The sequence below is a fragment of the Microcaecilia unicolor genome, chromosome 7 (assembly GCF_901765095.1).
Source record: "Microcaecilia unicolor chromosome 7, aMicUni1.1, whole genome shotgun sequence".
Lineage (NCBI taxonomy): Eukaryota > Metazoa > Chordata > Amphibia > Gymnophiona > Siphonopidae > Microcaecilia > Microcaecilia unicolor.
The window spans coordinates 171,859,065-171,882,935 of record NC_044037.1 but is presented as its reverse complement, the minus strand read 5'-3'; the positions used below and the strand labels follow the sequence as shown (position 1 = coordinate 171,882,935).

At 43.2% G+C, this 23,871-nt stretch overlaps 1 protein-coding gene across 1 annotated transcript in view; it reads left to right on the top strand.

Annotated features, from left to right (window-relative positions):
• NBEAL1 (neurobeachin like 1) overlaps positions 1-23,871 on the top strand; it is a 502,828-nt gene that overhangs the window by 48,057 nt on the left and 430,900 nt on the right. Inside the window, 2 exon segments of the mRNA XM_030208867.1 lie at positions 13,307-13,398; positions 16,771-16,932. Coding sequence (XP_030064727.1) covers positions 13,307-13,398; positions 16,771-16,932 — 254 coding nt within the window.

Below are 23,871 nucleotides of genomic sequence, written 5' to 3'. Positions count from 1 at the left end.
GAGCCACACTGGAGTTCAGGCCAGTGTCATACAAACTCTGGCCTGTCAGTTTTTATAATCATTTTAGGCCTGAACCAATGTTCATAGTTAGGTTCATTTTCTACAAGATGCGCTACCGAAACACATGCATGTTAATGAACAGACCTTACTAGTATATTGTCTTTTGCAGAAGCCTCCTTTTTTTTTTAACTGGTGTTGCAGTTCTACAGTTTCTGCAGAGCAGTAGCCAATGACCGTGGCCATCTTTTGTATGTGATCTCATATTTGATCATCCTTCTGTTAACAAATTAGGTTTATTAATTAATTCCCAGTTTGATTTACTTCTTAAACTTGACTGCCATTTGCATATTCCTCTCATTATCCTCCACAAAGACTCCTGGATTCTCCCTGACCCTCTCGGGGCTCTGGTCTTGACACCCTGTATTCCTTTCATCCGCCTGCCAGGTGCTTAGGCGTTTTTGCAATTCATTTGCATATTCCTCCCAGCATCATCCAGAGTGGCCCCCAAGTTCCACTCAAGCCTTTGCTCCTACTTCCCTATGCTACTTCCAGCTCCTTTTATATCCGAGCTACTTGAATGTGCTGTTCATCGCCGCTGTCTTGTCTTTTTTTCATCTTGCTCTGTTTTTGATCCACTACAGTTTGGCTTTTCCCCTCTACATTCTACAGAGACAAACCTTGCCAAAGTCTCCAGTGACATGTTCCTGGTGAGATCCAAGGGCCTTACTTAATCTTCCTCCTCCTTGACTTATCTGCTGCTTTCAACAGTGTTGATCATCATCTGCTCTTTGAAACGCTGCCCTCACTTGGATTTTAGGGCTCAGTTCTACCTTTGTTTTCTTCTGATCTCTCTTATAGTAGTTTTAGTGTAAGGTTGGTTGGATCCTCTTCCACTGCTATCCCACTATCAGTTGGTATACCCCAGGGCTGTGTCTTGGGACCTCTTCTTTCTCTATACTAGTTCTCTGGGTGCTCTGATCTCCTCCCATAGTTTTCAGTACCATCTTTAATCTGATAATTCCCAGATTTGCCTCTCTATACCAGAAATTTCACCAGGCATAAATCTTGGCCTGCTTGTCTGACATTGATGTCAGGATGTTCCACTGCTATCTGAAACTGAACATGGTTGAGACTGAGCTTCTTACCTTTCCACCTAAACTCACTTCTCCTCTTTCCCCATTCTCTGTTTCTGTGGATAGCGTGGTCATCCCTCCTTTTCTGCTCATAACCTTGGGGGTCATCTTTGACGCCTCTCTCTTTAGGTTCATACGTCCCACAGACTGCTAAAACCTGTTTTTCTCTTTAACATCTCCAAAATTCATCCCTTTCTTTCTAAATGCCCACAAAGAGGGGCATTTTCGAAAGGGACGTCCACATTTTGATGAGGATGTCCTCGCAAAATGGCCCCATCCAGGTGCGGGGAAACCCGTATTTTCGAAACAAGATGGATGTCCATCTTTCATTTCGATAATAAGGTCAGGGATGCCCAAATCCTGAAATTTGGTCATCCTTAGGGATGGTCGTCCCTATACTTGGTCGTTTCTGATTTTTGGTGATAATGGAAACCAAGGACGTCCATCTCAGAAACGACGGAATGCAAGCCATTTGGTCATGGGAGGAGCCAGCATTTGTACTGCACTGGTCCCCCTGACATGCCAGGACACCAACCGGGCCCCCTAGGGGACACTGCAGTGGACTTCATAAATTGCTCCCAGGTACATAGCTCCCGTACCTTGTGTGCTGAGCCCCCCAAAACCCACTACCCACAACTTTACTCCATTACCATAGCCCTTATGGGTGAAGGGGGGCACCTACATGTGGGTACAGTGGGTTTTGGAGGGCTTGCTGTTTCCTCCACAAACATAACAGGTAGGGGGGGATCGGCCTGGGTCCAACTGCCTGAAGTGCACTGCACCGTTTTATGTATCGATGAGGCAGTGGAGAGAGAGGGAAACACAGACTATATAAGAAAGAACTGGAAATGAGAGAAGGGAGGAAAAAAGAGGGAGGATGGGGAAGAAAAGGAGGGATTTCTCGTCATCTAAGGCTGCCCTTTTCTGAACATGTGGCTTGACTTGGGGGTGGGGGGCAATGGAACCAGGTCCTTTTGGCAGAGCAAGGTCTGGGTCGTTACTCCATTTATTTCATGGTCCTGAAGAAGGGCGGCTCCTTCTTCCGGTCCATTTTGGACTTAAAGGGAGTGAATGCTTGCCTTTGTGTGCAGTACTTTTGGAGACCCTCCAGTCAGTGATCGCCTTGGTTCATCCCAGGGAGTTTTTGATGTCCCTGGACCTTATGGAGGCCTATTTGCACATTCCCATTGTGGAGCATCACAAGTGGTGTCTCCACTTTTGAGTGCTTGGCAGCCATTTCTAGTTTCAGGCTTTGCCTTTTGGGCTGGATATGGTGCCGCACACCTTTTCCAAGATAATGGCGACCAGCTTGAGGTGCCAGGGTATCAGGATCCATCCCTACCTAGATGATTGGTTGATCCGGAGCTGGCATCCAGAAAGGCCACTTTTCAGGTCATTGCTGTCCTGGAGAAGCTGGGCTGGGTGGTGATAGTCTGAAGAGTTACTTGCTCCCGACCCAAGTTTGAGTATTTCGGAGTTTGGTTTGCACAGCACGGGGGAAGGTTTTCCTCCTGGAGGCGCGAGCAGCAAAACTTCTGGAATGCAGACTCTGTGAGCTTGTGACTCCCAAGATTTGGGGCTGCTTGTGATTTTTGGGTTCTATGTCTGCTGCTTTGGAGGTGGTGCCTCAGGTGAGACTGCAAATAAATGGAGCAATGGCCTAGACCTTGCTCTGCCAGAGGGATGAGTTCCACCACCCACAAGTCGAGCTACATGTTCAGAATGTTGCATCTGATTAAAGGAAATGATCAGGTAAGACATAATTTCACCATATTGTGGTTGGGAGGAGAAACTTCAGGAAAGGGAAGGTTCTTGGATCTCAGTGAGGATCCAGAGGGAAACAAGGTAGGCTTCTCTTTCCTGACTGACAGTGCTCCACCCTTAATCATTGCCCTGCTCCCCCTTCCCCCACCTTTTCTGTAGGTGGGGGAGTGAGGGCTAGAGTACTTTCCATTTAAGATTTGGTACTAGCCATTTAAATGTTGCTGCTGATATTCAAGGGCTTATCACTCATTAACTCAAATTGTCACTGTGGAAGGCCGCAGCTTGACAGTAGACACCACTTGATTCTGTACAGCAGCAGATCCACATAAAAAATGAGTCTGTCACCCCTCAACCTGTGCTAGAAATTATTGATAATTGTAGCCAAAGGAAGCGTGAAGCAAATGAGTAGATTGATTTGATTTAATTTATTGACTTGATATACTGCTTAACACAAAATTTAAAGCAGTTTACAATTTAAAATACCTTTGCAGAAAGAAGATGGAAGCAGCATCTCCTGCATAGGTTTTCTTCTTCTACATCTATACCAGCTGCCTATACTAAATACCAGATACTTTATTATGGAATGGTTTTCCTGGACAGCTTCTCCTTTGTGATAGTGCGGTGCAGTTTAAACAATTATTGAAGACTAGGTATTTGTGGCTGCGTTTTTCTGAACACTTTGTTGATATTCCGAAGAATTTGTTGTAATATATTCTAATATATTCTGTTTTTGTTCTATAATGTGTATTGGATTGTGAATGTATTCTTGGAAACCACCTAGATTTAGGTGGTCTATAAATTTTTAAATAAATTTTAGACTAAACATGTGCAAGTCACGCTTGACTGAATATTACAGTGGCTTGTTGCAGTTTGTGATCAAATGCTGTAAAACAAGGCAAAACAAGAGACTGTCCAGTCAAAAACTGGAGAGTTGGCCTCCTTAAGTTGTGCCAGCAAGTTGCAGCATGCTGCATTTTCTTCAAGGAAGATTAAAAGAAGTATCCTATTAGATTGTAAGCTCTTTGAGCAGGGACTGTCTTTCTTCTCTGTTTGTGCAGCACTGCGTATGCCTTGTAGAGCTATAGAAATGCTAAATAGTAGTAGTAGTAGTAACATAAAAACAAAATAGTTATTTGTGTCCTCCTTGTTTGTTCTGGTCCTGTGTTGTGTACAGTTGCTTTCCCCAGTTATGTACTGTCCATATCTTCCCAAATGAAGAACACAAGCTCACAGCTCTTCATGCTCCTATTTTTGCCTTCAGCTCTGCCCACACTATCTCCATTGGGCAACACAAGCTTGACTTCACTCATGCTCCTCACACTTCTTTTATCTCTGCTTGCTCTATCCCAATTGGTCAATAGTTATTTGCCACCTCTTCCTAGCTCTTCCTAGCTCTTTTCATCCCCATTGGACTAACTGCTCTCCTTCATCTTCCTAACATTCTGTTGACTCAGTGCTGATACGGGACTTCACTTTCACTTGTTTATGTAGACTCTGCACTAAACAAAGTATTATACTTTGCTACAGAAACAACTGACATTCATTTGATGATACAGATAAGAGTAGGACATTCAACAGCGCACCAGTTCAGTCCCTCATAGGAGTAATGTATTCAGATTGCAAGGTCCTGGTGACTAATGCAGAAATCCGTATACATTTCATATCTTCTCAGTCTGACAAATGTCTACATTCACATCTTTCTAATTATGTTTGATGTTTATTTTCATTGGTTTATAGCAAAAGGCAAAAAACTGCTATTTCTGTCTCCTAGTACCTACCCACGTGGACCCTTTTTATTTTAATGTAGCTTTTCTGTTCTGCCTGTTTGGGTGTAAAGTCCATTTAAGGCAGATCACAGCGTTAAAGCATTTTTAAAGAATTTATCTTGTTGTCTTGTTGACCACATTTTACTTAATGCTCAGATGTTTATACTTACACAACCTTAGAAGGAAACTTCTTGTAATTTAAAAGATTCTAGCAACTAGCAACCAAAAATGATTAGATCAGTAATTCTATATTTTGTTGAGGTGCAATACTTAGTAGTTTTGTTCTTGCATACATTACTGAGATCAGAATACATGTGCCAAAGAGAAACATCAAACTGGGAACTGCCAGGTTTGACTTATATTCCAAATACTAATTTAATTTAATTTTTCTTCTGCATAATATCTAGGAAAACGTTCAAGAAGCAATATTACATAATGTCTATTTATAAAGGTGCCTGTAATCTGGGAAATTGCAATTTTGAGCAATGTAATTATGAGCACAACTGATGATGGTTAAGACAAGACAAGGTGTTGCGTTAGTCTTGCTCATTTAAACTTCTACGTCTCACAACATTCATTAGCCATTTTAATTAAAGGACTGTTGTACACTGGTAATTGGTTTGGTTATGTCGCTTGCCCTTTGTCTTATAATATGCATGTTATTATTATGTCTTATGTGAGATCTCCTCTTTGCTCTATTTAAGTTCTAATAATGTAACTATTTTTCTATTTTATAATAACAGATTTAAACATAAAGCGCTGTTCTAAAAACAATGTCATCCTTCCTCCTAAAGAGTGACCAGGTGCTAATTAGAAATGTTTTTGTTAAATTCATTTTATTTCTGTTAGTGACTGAATAGCAGACATCTGCCTGCATGCTTAAATGATGAAGTAAAAAAGGCTATTAAAGCCGAGAAGATATCTTTCCAAAATATGTAAAGTGGATCTAAATGAAGACAATAAAAGCATAAGTATTGGTACATGAGTTGTAATGCAGTGACAATTCAGGCCAAAGGAGAATTTGAAAGGAAACTTGTCATAGATGCATAAACTCATAGAAAAACCTTTTCAACTATATTTGAAATAAAAAGCCTGTAAGGTAGTTGATTGGGCCACTAGATGACTAAAAGGCAAAGGGGACACTCAAGTAGGACAAGAGTATAGCAGAAAATAAAAAGTTCTTTTCTTCAATCTTGATTAAAGAGAATGTCAAAGAGATAACACCCCTCAGAAACAGTGGCTGTTGCTCCCCCAAATAGATTTGTAAAAAAAATGGCACCTATGGGCATGCGCCACCACCTTCCTGCTTGCATATGGTAGCAGAACTATCGGATCGTCGCTGTTGCCTGCCGTGCTTGCCCTAACAGCGCACGAAGAAGTGAATAGACTATTGCTGCTGGCCAACGCCCATACACTCCCGTTTCCCGCCCCCACAGTGCTGCCTTCACTGCTTGAAGCCAGGAGGAGAAAGTCGTCGAGAGAGCTCAGCTGCAGCGGCCGTTGTGGTAACTTACAGCAGTGACTGCTGCGGCTGAGCTCTCTCGACAACGTTCTTCTCCTGGCTTCAAGTAGTGCAGGCAGCATTGTGGGGGCCGGGACCCAGGATCCTCCTCAGCTCAGGCGCGGTATGTGGTGCAGGCTGTTCAGCGCTTGGCCTCGGCTGTGTGAGCTGTTTTTCTTCTCTGACTGCTGGTTGTAGTGGGGTAAGGGACCGTCTCTTCTGGCTGGCTCGTGTATGTGTGTGTGTGTGTGGGGGGGGGGGGATGGAGTTGGATTGGAACGGGTAACGGGTTCCGCCTCCATGGCACTGGTCTCCCCCCCCCCCCCCCCCCCCCGTGTTGCTTGCAGATCTGCAGGCAGGAGAAAGACAGGGAGTAGGGAAGCAGATAGGAGCACAGAACCACCACCACCCACTGGCTTTCCAATTGCTGGCATGGGGGTTTGGTTTATGCTTTTTTTTGTTTTTATTTCTGTAAATATTTTTGGTTCCTTTTAAATGGCAACTTGGGCGGATTTCAGATACAGTGGGCTCCCCCTTGGTTCTCTCCAGCAAGCAGAGAGCTAATCATGTATGCAGAAATGTTTTCAGGTACTTGACAATCAGACTTACTATTTAAAAGTATAATTAAAAAAGAAAAACATTAATTAGGTTGAAACCTGGGAGCATTTAATCTTTTTTTTTTTTCCTGTGCCTACATTAAAAGAAAAAGAGGGCATGTGGGAATTTGCTCTTTTGTTTTGTGGATTGCAGTGGTATATTATAAAAATGCACATGCCTTTTTTTATTACTATCACAGAGAGGTATGGAATAATGGGGGGAGGGTGTCCTTTATGCAGAAGTTCTGTCCAGTCAGTCAGTCTAAATGTGCCAACATTGTCTAGTTCAGCACAGTATTAGTCACCAAGTTTATACAAAGTTAATTCTGTTGAGTGGAAATAAATCTGTTGGCTCAGGCTGCTTACTACTGAAAATCCATCATTGTTTCATTATTGCTACTAAGTATTACATATTAAGGACATTTGCTTTAAACTTTGTGGTAAATTGTTCATTCAATCCTTACATGCACATGGTTTTGCTTCTTAAACCCAAAGGTGACTCCTGAGGGCGGTTGAACAATTAGGTATAAACCGTTGTTTCTGACTTGTTTTGGAGTGCTTTGGGTTCTGCTGATCTTTACACCTGCTGTCTAAAATTTTGGAAGATGGAAATGAGAAAATAAAAAATAAGTTTTGGATGTACTCTGTAGAAGTTGTTGTTGTTCACTGTGTACATGGATGCCTGTTCTGGTGTGTGCATGTGATAATATTTGAATAACTATCTATACTTATGGATACGATTTCTGAACATGCAACATCACTGAAGGACAGACTTTTAAATCCCAGTTGGTATATATGCTAATCTCAACTTTGTCAAATGTTTCAGACATGTCTATGTACTTTCTCCCATGATATAACTGAATTCTATGGTGATGGCAGAAGGAAAGCAAGTTTGATCTATTGAAGACTAACTCAAAATAACCTGCCCTAGTATTACCCTATTAGAAATGCGACCATACTATGCCTCTGTGGTTAGGTTTCACTAATAAGTTAAACGATTAACTGACTTTCTTGAAAGAATTATATAAACTTTGAATGCATAACTAGGGATACAAACACACACTTATTTATTCAACATTACAATTCCTCATGTACAGCCACAAAACAACCTTTTAGGGTGGATAGTATTCACAATGAGCTCCTTTTATTATTGACTAGATAGAGAGAAGAGTTTTCAGTTTTGGCACAATATATAAGTCATCACAAGAACAAAATATAAGAAAACCAATGGACTGCATTAGGGGCTTATAGCCCGTTTAGTTATGTTCAAACAGAAGAAATCTGCATGAAACAAAATATTTATTTTTATTTTGACTTATAAAACCACTTGTCCTTGAAACATGTCTCAAAACAGAATAATCCATTTGTGTGGCAGGAACTGCTTGCCCTGGGATTTGTAGCATGGAATGTTGCCATGATTTGGGTTTCTGCAGGTACTTGTGACTTGGCTTTGGCCACTGTTGGAAACAGGATACTGGCCTAGAAGGACCATTGGTCTGACCCAGTATGGCTACTGTTATGTTCTAAGTCAGCTGTTCAGGAAAAAAGAATACAGAAGTACACATCTATTTGATAGTGGAGAAAAAAAATGAAAGATCGATGCCAGACAGATGTAGAGAAAGGAAGAAGAAAAGAGGAGATAGAAGAAATGGAAAGGACAACCTGGTAAAGAATTTGGAACTCTTGGAATCTGCAAAAAAAAAAAAAAAAAAGACTGGGATCTACCCAATTAGAAAATTAAATTCCCAGAGGACAAAGGTAGAAAAGACAAAAAATTATTTTTATATAATACTTTGTAAGGACTGAGATGTACCTGCTTTGTAAAATATACATTTTTTCTTTTTTTCTGTTTTTATTTTGCAAAGTACAGAAGAAAATGCATTTCTGTTTCTCTTTAACCAGTATTGCACTGGGTCTGGCTTTATTGGGCAGTGTGGAGGGGGGTCTCTATTTCAACTTTTGTCTGTGTTTTTTTTTTTTTTTGTGGCTCGCTATTCTGTATTAGATGAGGGTCTGTCCATGTTCTACATGTGCAACTGAGATGAAGGATTTTGCTAGCAGTGTCTGTGTAGGAATGTGTAACAGTGCAGCTTGCTCCAGTTTCCCAATAGTAGGTATATTGGTGCTGTAGAGCCCAGTGTAATATATACTAGTAAAAAAGGCCCGTTTCTGTAGGCAAGGAAACAGGCCTTAGGCAGGCAATCCCCCACCCCGGAACGCCGAAAACTGCCGCCACCGCCGTTGTTGTGCTACCTTCCCTTCCCTTCCCTTCCCGTAGGTTGTTCAATCATCTTAGAAAGTTTAACTCCGTGCGTCTGACGTCAGACGCACGGAGTTAAACTTTCTAAGAAGATGATTGAACAACCTACGGGAAGGGAAGGGAAGGTAGCACAACAATGGCGGCGGCAGTTTTCGGCGTTCCGGCGGGGGGGGGATCGACAGGTTCGCGGGAGGGGGTGGGTTTCGAGGGGGCCATAGCGCGGGGGGGGGGGTGACAGCTGATTCCGAGGCAGTAGGAGGAGTAGGGAAACACGCTGCGCGTGTTTCCCTACTCCTCCCCTTGCCTTGCAATCAGCTGTGTTGACGTCAGTGACGTCCTGCGTGTCTGCCTCGCAGACCACTTTCAGCCAGGGACCCACGGTCCCAAGCATGGAACGTTGGAGGTGAGAATTATTATATAGGATAGCACTGTCTTTTCATAGGTGGGTTCAGACTGTTAAGGTGTGGTAAGTTTGGTGTTCTAGGGCAGTGTTTCCCAAGTTGGTCCTGGAGTACCCCCTTTAGTCAGGCTTTAAGGGTATCCACAATAAATATGCATGAAATTGATTTCCATATGCTGCCTCCATTACATGCAAATTCATTGTGGATAGCCTGAAAACCTGAATGGCAAGGGGCTACTCCAGGACCACCTAGGGAAAAACTGCTCTGGGGCTCAGTGTAATATTTGTAGCACTGTCTTTTCATAGGTGGGTTAGGGCTGTTATGGTGTTGTAAGTTTTCAGTATAGGTTTTGGATGTCATTTTGCAGGGTTCTGTATTATTTCACAAAGCATCTAGCCCTATTTGAAAGTAGGCTCTGGGGCAAGGGCTGCCTTTGGTGGCCTTTGTCAACCAAAATAAAAATGCTCAGGACTAGTGGTCTCCACATCCTGTAGAGTCACCACATAAACAATAGTCCATCTGATTTAAACAAAGTGTCTAGCAGTGGAAGGAGTGCGTGTGATGTTCCTGAGGTGATGGTCGCAATTTGAATATTTTTACTTGTAGTTAAGAAGACAGGTTGCCTGCTCTGGCCAGCACGGGGACCTCTTCTGCATCCTGTCTCCTGATGTAACTTCCTGTTTCCTTGTAGGCAGGACATAACAGAGAGAGCCTGTATTAATCATTCCCTGTCACAGCCACAGGCACTGTTGTCTAGATGATACCAACTGGCGCATATTTTATAAAAACCTGCTCCCCCTGATGTTAAAACTTGGCTACTCCTCTGCTCAGAAACCTTTGATAGTGAGATAACACATGCCAGAAACCATCTTTGATGGTGATGTTTCAGAACAACTGAAGCAAGTCACGGGGAACCGGAAAGAAGCAACAGAGCAAACTGACAAACTAAAGCTTAGCAAATTCCCAGGACTGAATGAAATTGCAGACATATTACTTGTAATCTGTAACCTGTCATTAAAATCAGCTACTGTACCCTGGGGATTGGCGGATGACCAGTATAACACTTTTATTAAAAAAAAAAAAAAAAAAAAAAAAAAAGACTCCAAGGTGGTCTGGGCAACTACAGACCAAAGAGCCTAATAGATGTGCTGGGAAAAATGGGAAGAGCCTAAAATAAAACTATTGGTCATATTGATAGACATGATGAGGCATATTTTCAAAGCACTTAGCCTTCCAAAGTTCCATAGAAACCTATGGAACTTTGGAAGGCTAAGTGCTTTGAAAATATGCCTCATGGTCAACATAAATGTAGCAAAGAGTAGTCTTGCTGTACCAACCTATTAGATTTTTTCAAGGTGTTAATAAATGTGTGGATATGGTGAACTGATTTGTCATAGTGTATCTGGATTTTCCAGAGGAAATGAAAATGTTGTTGGGATATTATGGATTGGAAGTTGGTTTTGTAGCAGGGATCTGGAAAATGAGCAATGACTTAAGTGCAGATGACACAAAACCTGTTAAAAGTTATTAAATTAAGAGTGGATGGTGAGGAAGTTGCAAAAAGACCTTATGAAGTTGAAAATTTTGGTTAGCGCTGTTCAAATATGATCTCAAGAATAAGTTGTTTATGTAGGGGATTGGCAAGACTATTGAACAACAGTGTCATTAAGCAACTGGTTCTTGCCAGTAAGAGTATGCAGGTGCATCTGAATATGCTTAGTCGTTGTGGTCAATGCTGAGTTCTTAGAAAGGTCTAGCTTAGATTGAAGCTACATGAACAGTTCTCTGCTTTGTCCATGTATATACCATTCCTTCTTCTCTTTCCTGGTAATGGAGATGTTATTCAGGAATCTGATCATATTCATGGTCAGTGTATCTTAGATTTTATGAGCAGGTACCAGTAAGACTTGCAGGTACTTGGAAACATTGTACAGTTACAGTTTGGATTGTCTCCAGGATTGTCATTAAATACAAGTTGTGCATCCTCCATTAGGCCTTCACGATTTTTAAAGATTGGTGATCTTGGGGCAGATGAGGGTCATAGATCATTTTCAGAAATCCCAAATCCTTCTTTTAGGTCTGCTTAGGTGTTCTAGCCATCATAGAAATATCTTCTATCTCTTGGTTATCCTTCCTCAGTATAAACACTTATTTTGGGTTGCTGTTCTTCTATTTTCTAGGTGGCCTTAAGTTATGGAATACTTGATCCTTGGAGTTATAGAAAATTGATTCACACTTGCCGTTTAGAAAACAATTGAAAACGTATTTATTTTGTAAGGCTTTTGGTGAAATGTATAGCTCTGAGAGATGACACTGAAAAGTAGGCGCCAGGAAAAATCTGCGCTAAGCACTATTCTATAAGAGCACTTATCATGGATTCCTGTGCCCCGTGTGGACTCCTGTCGTGCAATCCCAGAATTCTATAACATTGCAACTAAATTATGGGAATGCCCCTCCCATGACCATACCCCCTTTTCAGTTGCACATGACAATTTTGTCTCTCAACTTTTATAGAACAGAAGTGCAGACAAATCCAAATAATTGCCAGTGAATGCCAGTAATTGGTGTTAATTGGCACATTATCTAATCATGTGAATGCATCTCAAAATCATGCTTACAGTTTGGCGGACAAAATTTGGTAACCTATATAGAATCGGGATGAATATGTAAGCTGACTTACATATATATGTATGGGCCATGGTACATTCTTAAATTTTGTTGTTTGTTTTTAATGTGTTTTACAGCTTTTGTACAAAGCCGTGCTAGCGATTCCTGCACAGCAAATGAGAGAAAGCCCAAGTTGAATGGGCTTCCTCTTACTCACCACACAGGAATCACTACCTCAGCTTTGTAAAAGAAGCCCTTAATGCATTGTGTGTGTTAATTTTGTTATCCGCTTAGAACTTTGGATTGTGTAGAATATATATTTTTAAAATAATAAATATATTTTGACTGATTTGTGACAGTTTCCATTTCTTTTTACTTCTTTATTTTGAAACAATTGTTACAAGTAAACATTTACTAAGAAAACACAGAGATAAGGAGTTACTTAAAATGGAAAATCTTCTACTCTTCATTAGACTACTAAAAAATTGGGGGAATGCAAACATTAAGATGAGGTGATCAATAAAAGAAGAAAATTAAATATGTCGAAAAGACCTAGCCTGATATACAACTCGCATATTACTATAATACCAGCTAGCTACTTGATGTCACAGTTCTGCTGGAGATCATCTTCAAATCCAGGAAAGCTCTTAGATGCTTTGGTGTAAAATAATCCCAAATAACACACTAAAAGAAAATGTTTGTTGCATTATTTTTCTTCTTTTTAGATGGTAACAGTTGGCCCTGGTGTCTAAAGTCTTGACAAAAACTATTCCCAGGTGAATTCTTCGCAAAATGTTTGAAAATTTTGTGCACAGTATTTTAAACTTCTGTAAAATTCTGTATTCTGTGTTTTTGCACAGAATTTCCCCATCTTCAGGCCTGAAAGTCCTCCTGTCTTTTCCCTTCTCAGGCTCCACACTCCCTGGTTCCATCTCTCCCTTTAACTTCCAATAAGACCCCTAATTCTACCCCAAAGTCTTTTTCCATAAGCAGTTACCCCACCTCTCGTTCTCCCTCCCCCCCCCCCCCCGGCACTCATCCCCCACTTATTCTTTCTCCTCCTCTCCTTAGCTATCATTCTGTCTCTCCCTATGTCACTCCCTCAAGCTTGATTTTTTTTTCATCTCCTCACCAGTGGCACAATCTCATCTTGCTTTGCCTCCCCTTCCCACCCTCCGTATGGCACACTCATCTTGCCCCGTCCCCCATAGCATAACGTTTGGGATCTATTATATAGATTGTAAACTGATTCTATGTTCTTTTTTTTTTCTGCTTTAGAAGGACCCAGACTACTTGAAATTGTGGTTGGATGGATTTGTTTCCAGTTATGAACAATTTTTGGATGTGGACTTTGAGAAGATGCCCACTAGGTAAGGATATGGTGTGTTTTTCAAGTTTGATGGAAAGGAGTTTAATATTGGAGGACAAAAGAGTAAAATAGATTTGATTGTAAATAGAGCATTTCAACATTAGGCTGCAGGCTACTGTAGCCAGTGCTTATATTACCAGAACAGAATAATTTGTTAATTGAAATTTAAATAAATAATCCAATATATAATATTTTAGCAAGTTCTTCCTCTAGGCCATTTTTTGGGTCCTGATCATGTCACTTGCTGATTGCATTTTTTGCATTCAGGGATCTGATTTTATTATGGTTCTGAAAACCACACCAAAGAATGAAAAGCTACTCAGGTGCAGTTCTTCTTCCTCTTCTGCAGTCTCCAGGCATTATGCACTGCAATTCCAAGGCATGTGCTGCTCTTCTAGCAATAAGAGGAGAGCAGTGTTTCATAACTGTATCTGTTCCCTCTGCTAGGGAAATTTGATGTGCACAGTGCCTGGTAGTCTTGTGAGACCTTCTGGCACAGCAGTTCAGTTGTCTAGGCCAGGGGTTTTCAACCTAGTCCTTGGATCTCACCCAGCTGGTCAAGTTTTCAGACAACCCACAGCGAGTATGCCTAAGATAGATTTGCATACAATAGAGGTAGTACATGCAAATTTATCCCATGCATATACATTGTGTATACAGTGGTGGAAATAAGTATTTGATCCCTTGCTGATTTTGTAAGTTTGCCCACTGACAAAGACATGAGCAGCCCATAATTGAAGGGTAGGTTATTGGTAACAGTGAGAGATAGCACATCACAAATTAAATCCGGAAAATCACATTGTGGAAAGTATATGAATTTATTTGCATTCTGCAGAGGGAAATAAGTATTTAATCCCTCTGGCAAACAAGACCTAATACTTGGTGGCAAAACCCTTGTTGGCAAGCACAGCGGTCAGACGTCTTCTGTAGTTGATGATGAGGTTTGCACACATGTCAGGAGGAATTTTGGTCCACTCCTCTTGCAGATCATCTCTAAATCATTAAGAGTTCTGGGCTGTCGCTTGGCAACTCGCAGCTTCAGCTCCCTCCATAAGTTTTCAATGGGATTAAGGTCTGGTGACTGGCTAGGCCACTCCATGACCCTAATGTGCTTCTTCCTGAGCCACTCCTTTGTTGCCTTGGCTGTATGTTTTGGGTCATTGTCGTGCTGGAAGACCCAGCCACGACCCATTTTTAAGGCCCTGGCGGAGGGAAGGAGGTTGTCACTCAGAATTGTACGGTACATGGCCCCATCCATTCTCCCATTGATGCGGTGAAGTAGTCCTGTGCCCTTAGCAGAGAAACACCCCCAAAACATAACATTTCCACCTCCATGCTTGACAGTGGGGACGGTGTTCTTTGGGTCATAGGCAGCATTTCTCTTCCTCCAAACACGGCGAGTTGAGTTCATGCCAAAGAGCTCAATTTTTGTCTCATCTGACCACAGCACCTTCTCCCAATCACTCGGCATCATCCAGGTGTTCACTGGCAAACTTCAGACGGGCCGTCACATGTGCCTTCCGGAGCAGGGGGACCTTGCGGGCACTGCAGGATTGCAATCCGTTATGTCGTAATGTGTTACCAATGGTTTTCGTGGTGACAGTGGTCCCAGCTGCCTTGAGATCATTGACAAGTTCCCCCCTTGTAGTTGTAGGCTGATTTCTAACCTTCCTCATGATCAAGGATACCCCACGAGGTGAGATTTTGCGTGGAGCCCCAGATCTTTGTCGATTGACAGTCATTTTGTACTTCTTCCATTTTCTTACTATGGCACCAACAGTTGTCTCCTTCTCGCCCAGCGTCTTACTGATGGTTTTGTAGCCCATTCCAGCCTTGTGCAGGTGTATGATCTTGTCCCTGACATCCTTAGACAGCTCCTTGCTCTTGGCCATTTTGTAGAGGTTAGAGTCTGACTGATTCACTGAGTCTGTGGACAGGTGTCTTTCATACAGGTGACCATTGCCGACAGCTGTCTGTCATGCAGGTAACGAGTTGATTTGGAGCATCTACCTGGTCTGTAGGGGCCAGATCTCTTACTGGTTGGTGGGGGATCAAATACTTATTTCCCTCTGCAGAATGCAAATAAATTCATATACTTTCCACAATGTGATTTTCCGGATTTAATTTGTGATGTGCTATCTCTCACTGTTACCAATAACCTACCCTTCAATTATGGGCTGCTCATGTCTTTGTCAGTGGGCAAACTTACAAAATCAGCAAGGGATCAAATACTTATTTCCACCACTGTATCTTGAAAACCAGACTGGCATGGTGTGCTGTGAGTACTCATTTGAGGACCCTTGCTCTAGACTAGTGTTTCCCTGTTCTTTTCTGGAGGCATATTTTCCTTTTCTGGAGGACCTATCCAGTCTAGTTTTCAGCAGTAGCATGGTAAATTTCCTTGAAATAGATTTTGCATACACTGGGTTTTCAAAGGTGTTCAAGCATATCGAATGTTTATTTATTATGGATATTCTAAAAATCAGATTGGTGTGTGTCTCTGGAAAGGATGGGGAAACAGCTTTACGCTGAAGCTGGCCATTAGCGGAGAAAAAGAGAGGTGAGTTTTGATGTGTAGATGGGAAATATTGAACAAAAAGATATGAAACTGTGTCAGCCCTGCCATTAGATGAACTAGGCGTCTGTCTAGAGTGGCAGCTTTTCGGAGACAATGGCGCAGCAGGAGTGCAGCATGTCCTCTTTCCTACCTCTGTCACATGTCCAGGCATATTCCTCCCTTTTCCTGCCATCACTGCTGCCGCCTTACCAGTCTGAAGCGGTAAGAGGACACAATGTCAGCACAGAGCCTTTAAGCAGAGGCCTATGCTCATTTGCTGCTGTGTCCCGCTGCCCCTCTGACAGAAGCCATGTATTGTAGGTGGGGGGGGGGGGGGGGGGCGCAATAGGATGCAGCAGTACTTGAGTGCTGATATCTTGAAAGACTCGGTGTCAGTGCTGTGTCCTCTTGAAGCTTCAGCATGGGAAGAGTTGGGGTGATGGCTGTGGCAATGGCATAAGCATGGCAGGGGGAGGAGAAAGGTGGGAGATTCTGGGTGCTGGACACAGTTGTGGGAAGGGTAAGGAAGGGGATATGAGATGCTGGATCTGGAGTGAGGAGGGATAGGCTGAGAAGGGAGAGATGCTGAACATCTAGCAGGGAGAAGGGGTTAGAGAAGGGGGTAAGTAGCTGAAGGTTTGCTGGGGCATCAGATACTGTGTATGTAAAATGTCTCCCATTTCCTAAAGACCACCAGCAGAGATCTGTGACAAAATCGGAATCTATGTAAATATTGAATAATAAACAGTTTCTACTTTGTGTTATTCATGTGAGGTCTTATACTGTTTTCACTATTGTATTTTGTTTTTTGCTTAGGGTGGATAATATGCCTCCTGAGTTATCGCTTCTTCCCGATAACATTCTGCAGGTTCTAAGGCTCCAGCTGCTACAATGTGTGCAAAAAACAGCATATGGACTGGAAGAGGAACAGCAGGCCCTATCACTTCTACTTGTCAAATTCTTCATTATCCTTTGCAGGTGCCTTCCATTTTTGCAGCACTCAACAATTTGTTTTTTTTTGTTTCTCATTTTGATAGTCCTGTTCCCTTTCTTATTCTGTGTTATTAATTAACAGTTCAGAAATTTCTAATTACTTCCTTAAGTAGAGGAGTGTGGTAGCCGCGTTAGTCCACTCTTAAGGTTATCAATAGAAATCAAACAAAATAAAACATGGAAAAGAAAATAAGATGATACCTTTTTTTATTGGACATAACTTAATACATTTCTTGATTAGCTTTCGAAGGTTGCCCTTCTTCCTCAGATCGGAAATAAGCAAATGTGCTAGCTGACAGTGTATATAAGTGAAAACATTCAAGCATTACTATGACAGTCTGACAGGGTGGGAGGAGGGGGTGGGTAGGAAGTATGCATGGGGATATCAAAGCATATCATTGATATTCTAACAGGGTGGGTGTGGATAGGTGAGGGGAGGGTGATCAACAGAGACATACAGCTTTATGGTTTATAATGGGCTAGGATTACATGATACAATGATATCTATCTGCAAATAATGGGCACTGCGATGGGCACCAGGACAGCACCCCAATATGCCAACCTTTTTATGGCTGAGCTGGAAGAGACATTTCTGAATACACACCAGACCAAACCTCTAAAATACTACCGGTACATCGATGACATTTTTATGATTTGGACAGAGGATGAAGAAACTCTGAAACAATTTTATTCTGCATTCAATACATACCATCCTACAATCAGATTCAAAATTGACTACTCCCCAGAAAAAGTCAATTTTTTGGACACCACGGTCTCAATCAGTGATGGCTGTATACAAACATCTATATACAAGAAACCCACAGACAGATGTAGCTACCTCCACAACTCCAGCTTCCATCCTTCACATACAAAAAGATCCATCATTTACAGCCAAGCCACAAGATACCACCGTATCTGCTCTGACCCAGGGGACAGAGACAGACACCTTAAAACCCTGACTGAATCCTTCAAACAGAAGGGCTACTACCCCAAAATAATCTCCAAGAATATTGCCTCCTCCCTCAAAACACCCAGGGAGAATCTGCTACAGTACAAAAAGAAAAAATCCACAGACAGAATCCCGCTTGTAGTGACATACAATCCAGAGCTGGAAAAACTGAGGAAAATCATAAGAGATCTACAACCTATACTCCAGGAGGATGAATTACTGAAAGAGATATTCCCATCCCCACCAGTACTGGCCTTCCGACAGCCACCCAATTTAAAACACAAGCTAATCAGAAGTAAACTTCCTTCACAGACTGAAAAGGAACAGAAGGGCACACTTCCCTGTAATTTATCCAGTTGCAAACTATGCCAAAATATTTCACAGGACCCCAAAGTCATCCACAAAGGAAAGATATTCAACATAAAGGGTTCTTTCACTTGCTCATCTTCCAATGTGGTATATATCATTCAGTGTAAAAAATGTAACGAAGGATGCTATATTGGAGAAATAGGCCAGATGCTTAAGACAAGATTCAATTTACATAGACATCATATGAACAATACTGGTGCCAGCAGGGTTCCCACGCCTGTTGGTCAACATTTTACAGGACCAGGACACTGTACCAGTGACTTCACAGTGAGAATCCTGAAAGGTAACTTTAAAACCATACAAGAACGTAAGACCTTTGAAGTCAGAATGATTGACTATTTTAACACCCAACAGAAAGGACTTAACAAGAATCTGGGATTCCTAGCCCATTATAAACCATAAAGCTGTATGTCTCTGTTGATCACCCTCCCCTCACCTATCCACACCCACCCTGTTAGAATATCAATGATATGCTTTGATGTCCCCATGCATACTTCCTACCCACCCCCCTCCTCCCACCCTGTCAGACTGTCATAGTAATGCTTGAATGTTTTCACTTATATACACTGTCAGCTAGCACATTTGCTTATTTCCGAACTGAGGAAGAAGGGCAACCTTCGAAAGCTAATCAAGAAATGTATTAAGTTATGTCCAATAAAAAAAGGTATCATCTTATTTTCTTTTCCATGTTTTATTTTGTTTGATTTCTATTGATAATTACTTCCTTAAAATGAATGAGTAATTTACTGTATTTATGTTAAACTATATGAAATATAGTCATCCTCTTGTTTTGTTTTTTTGAGTGAATGCTTCACTTTGCTGAGTACATGCTTATGTATGTATCAGTAGTAAATTCAAGTTAATGTGTGGATGTCATAAAATACATCGCTTTTATAGAGCAGTGATTAAGGTGTGAAAGAATGACACTTGTAAACGTGTTGAAATACATTTAAAAAATCACACAGATTTTGAATATAGACAAAAGTCAAAGCAAACACGAGGGCAAAATAGTACATGCAAATGTAGCAAGCAAAGTGCTGTCCATAGGCACTCAAACCAGTGAGTAGTTGGACTGACTCATTAGGAATTTTCCCAGTGGGCCAGTTCTTTATTAGACAGTGTGGTCTGGGATGCAGAGGTCAGAGCAACAAGAAGTGAGTGGTGGTTAAATAGCTGTTCTAGCCATCATCTTCCTCCTCCAACCCCCCCCCCCCCCCCCCAGGCTATGTTTCCTTTGATGAATGGGTAGCATCTGCTGCGGAGAGATGGAACAACTGTAGGGACTAGAATTACATGGTCTGTAGCAGCACTCTCATAGTGTGGATTGGGACCCCAGTTAGGTAGCAAAATCCACATCTGAGGTCATGACCAGGCTGGGCAAACCCCCCCCCCCCCCCCCCCCCCACAACTTATCCGCTCAGGCCTCCCATTGAGCCTGTGCTATAACAAGGTCTTTATGGGTTCCATGAAAAGTGTTGGATGACAGCATTTCAGCTGATGCTATAAAAGAACCAGGAGCAGCATAAGATAGCGAGGTAGGACTTGGGCCTCATGTACTTGTCTGTGGTTTCTAAAATGGGTTTGCAGTCACAGGAAGTTTGATATTAACAGTGTTCCTACAATACTGGCCACTTGATGTACAGTCAGCTACATTGAGATTTATTTGCTTCATTCCCTGGCACAGAGCCAAACAGGATGAGCTAGATGGAGTGATGCTATGGAATAAGAGAGGGATATTGAAGTGGCCAGTGGCAGAAGGGCCTGGGAAAAAGTGGTGAGGCAGAAAGCAATTGAGTGGAGGAGAGAGAGGTTCCAACAAGAGTGAAACTGACAAGGGAGGCCCAAAGAAACTGAAACGAGGGGAGTGGTTGCAGCAGGCAGCCATGAGGAGGAAACCAAGACAGTAGTCTAGCAGGATTTGTTTCCTGGGTTGGTTTGGAAAGGTAGTTCAACCCTGTTTCAGTATCTATTGAATTAATCTCCCAACCTCAGTTCTGCTCAGCTTTCATTTTACAATGTAATCCTTTCTTAAGTTGCTTGTTATCACTTGAGATCTGCCAGCAGGTCTGATTTTTTTTCTTTTAATATGGCTACCATGAATATTCATGGAATTTACTTAAATATGTTGGCTTTGGTTTAATGGGCACATTCTTGCTAATCTGAAAACAATTCTAAAAGCAGCAGTAAAGGACAGCCTTGAATAGAAACAGAGAAAAATAAAGGCAGGTAAAAAACATATGTCCTATCCAGTCTGCCCATCCATGCCAGCTACAATCTTTTCATTTTCATTAGAGATCCTATGTACTGGTCTCAAGGTTTCTTGAATTCAGATAGTCTTTGTCTCCCCCATCTCCACTGAGAGTCTGTTAGTTCACCACCCTTTCTGTGAAGAAGTATTTCCTTAGATCACTCCTGAGTTGGTCTGATTCCACCTTCATTTGATGCCCCCTCATGCCAGAGCTTCCTTACAATTCACAGAGACTTGCCTCCTGTGCCTTTATGCCACAGAGGTATTTAAATGTCTCTATCATATTTCCCCTTTCCCGCCAGTGTTGGACTCGGGGGGGGGGGGTAGTGGTGGTGGTGAGGGAAGGAGAGGAAGCTGTGTTGGACTGGGGGGGGGGGAGGTGGTGGTGAGGGAAGGAGAGGAAGCTGTGTTGGATTGTATGTGGGGGGGGGGGTTGAGGGAAGGAGAGGGAGCAGCATTGCAGTTAGGGGTTGGGGGAAGAAGAGAGCAATGCTGGACTGGGAGGGGTTGAAGGAAGGAGAGGGAGCAGTGTTGGACTTGCTGGGGGGGGGGGGGTTGAGAGAAGAAGAGGGAACAGTGCTAGACTTGGGGAGGGGTGAGGAAAACAGAAGGAGTAGTAATGGTCATGGAGGAGTTTGAGGGAGGAAGAGGGAGTGTTACTGGACTCACAGGGGGGGGGCTGAGAGAAGAAGAGGGAGAAGTTTTGGATGGGGGGGTTTAGGAAAGAAAAGGGAGAGATCCTGGACTTCCCATAGGGGAGGGCAAAAATGTGCTGGACCTGCAGGAGGAGGGGGAGAGATGCCAGATTATGGGTGAGAAATCTGGGGAGCAAGGAGGAAGATGGCGGACCATTGGGGGGGATGCTGGGCAGAGGGGGAGATGGACCATGGGGGGGGGGGGGGGCTGGGGGAGGGAGAGAGTGGATAAAAGAAGAGGAGGAATACTGGATCACAGGAGATGCAGCTACACAAGCCATGATGCCGTGCTCCTTCCAGTGTTGTGTAGGTGGTAAACCACACGGCCCGGGAAGGCACACAGAATTGAGTGTAGCTGTGTCTCTTGGCAACAGGTTGGGTTTCCTAAGCCATTGCCCTGCTGAACATTGAAGCTGCGCTTTTTGGGTGGTGGGGAAGGGAGCTGCTGGACCATAGAGATGCTGCTGGACAATAGGGGTGGAGGGGAAGGGAGAGGGGACAGGATGTTGCTGAGCTACAAGGATATAAAAAGGGAAAGGGAGGAGAGAAACTTGTCATGGTGGAACCATGTGGAAAGGCCATGTAAGTTCTCAAGGAGATGAACGAGAGGAGGATGGGGGAGTGGGTGAAAGAGAAGGGAATAAGAGGCCAGGAAAGGAGTGTGAGATGGGAGAGGTAGTGTATGAGAGGAGGTGCTGGAAAGTTGATAGGTACTGATAGGTGAAATATAGGTGGAGGACTGAAGAGTGAGAAGGCGAAATTTGAGGAGGGGAGACAGAAAAGAGGAAATATATAAATGACAGATATAGTGAGAGAATATGAAGAAGATTGGAGGAAAGTGGAGAAAGGACATATGGGCCATACCCACTGGAAAGAGTTCAGAAAACAGGAAAGCAGAAAAGAAGAAATGGGGACCAACATGTTTGGAAAAAGTACCTGGACAACAAAGGTAGAAAAGTGTTTTATTGTGAATATGTTTGGTGAAAAAAAAGACTGAAAGGAGCAGCTCACAGGGTAAAAAACTTGCATCAGGCGTGGATGCTGTTTAAAAACACCAGGACAAATATATTTCACGTATTAGAAAAAGGGGAAAAAAGACCAAACGTCAGCCGGCGTGTCTAAACAGTAAGGTAAAGGAAGTCATTAGAGCCAAAAAACAATCCTTCAGAAAGTGGAGAAAAGAACCAACTGAAAGTAACAAGATCAAACAATAAGGAATGCCAAGCCAAATGCAAAGCGGAGATAAGGAGGGCAAAAAGGACTTTGAAAAAAAGTTAGCATTAGAAACGAAAATACATAGTAAACATTCCTTGTCATCAAGCAGATGAAGCCATTACGTATGGGTTATGTCCATCAACCAGCAGGGGAGATAGAGAGCACTCAAACTTTCACAATGCCCTCTTGGCCAGCTAGCTCCACTGCCTCTTCAGTATTCTCTATCTCCCTTAGCAGGGTGGCTGCAGCTTGTTCGAGCTCCAGAAAATTCTGCCGGGAGGTGGTTCCTGGCTTGCCAGTTGTTAACCGGGGTGTTGGAGGCTATAGCAGCCTCACTTTAAAGGCACATAGGTTAGCCCTTTCCCTGCCTTACCCATACCTCTGTGGATGTGGACATATTGCCTTGCTTTCCCTGTCCTTACCCACCAACAGTGGATGCAGGCATATAGGTTCGCCCTTTCTCTGCCTTTCCCACTCATCTGAGCCTCCGGAGTCTTCAATACCTCTGCTTTCCTCACAGCTTAAAAAAAAAAAAAAGTCGCGTCGCGTTTTTAAACGCAGAGACGCTGGAACAGAGGTTTTTGACCTGATTTTCAGCAGGATCGTAGTTGTACACTAGATCCATTGAGGTAAGAGTGTTTTCCAACTCCTCCGGGGTGGGCCCGCGATCGGGGCGATTTTGGCGCGAAACCGCCATTTTGGATTTTACCACCGTTTTTCGGCGATGGCTGCGGACAATGTAAAGCGCTGTTCCACTTGTGGCAAGCGCAAATCAGCAGCAGGGCTCTGTAAATTGTGCTGTATTGGCGTAGGAGCCGGCCCGAGCATGGCGAGCGATGTTTCTTCCCACTCTGAGCTGGCAGCGGGCGCCATTTTGCTTATACCGTATGGCGCGGCCTCCGTGGACACGGAGAGACCTGAGCCGGGTGGGGCACCTCGAGATGAGGTTATTTCAGGAGTGGCTAGCACCGGACAGGATTTGGGTGCCCAGGGTGAGATTTTCTCTCCGGATTTTGTGCTTTTGCTGCATAAAGCATACATGATGAAAAGAGCCCTTCCTCAAGGGTCGCCTGAGGCTCCCCTGATTGCCCCCCCCCCCCCCCCAGATGGATTCTGGCCTGGGACTGCCCAGTGAGGCTTTTTTCCCGGATGCTTGGCCTAAAGATAAGTGCAGAAGGGTTAATTCCCCTTCAGATTGTGGTGCACCTTCCCCCCCCCCCCCCCCCCCCCCCCCCCCCCCCCCGTGGTCGGGGTGTGAGGATTCGGAGAACTCTGACAGACGTTCTTGGTCTGAGGAACCAGAGTCAGGTGCGGATTTACCACAGGATCTGGATGATCCCTCCGCGGTGAGGATTTTCCACCGTGATGAGCTGCCAGCGCTTATTTCAGATACCCTGCAGGCCCTCTCGATTGAAGATCCTGACAGTGGCATGGCCTCCTCGGGTAAT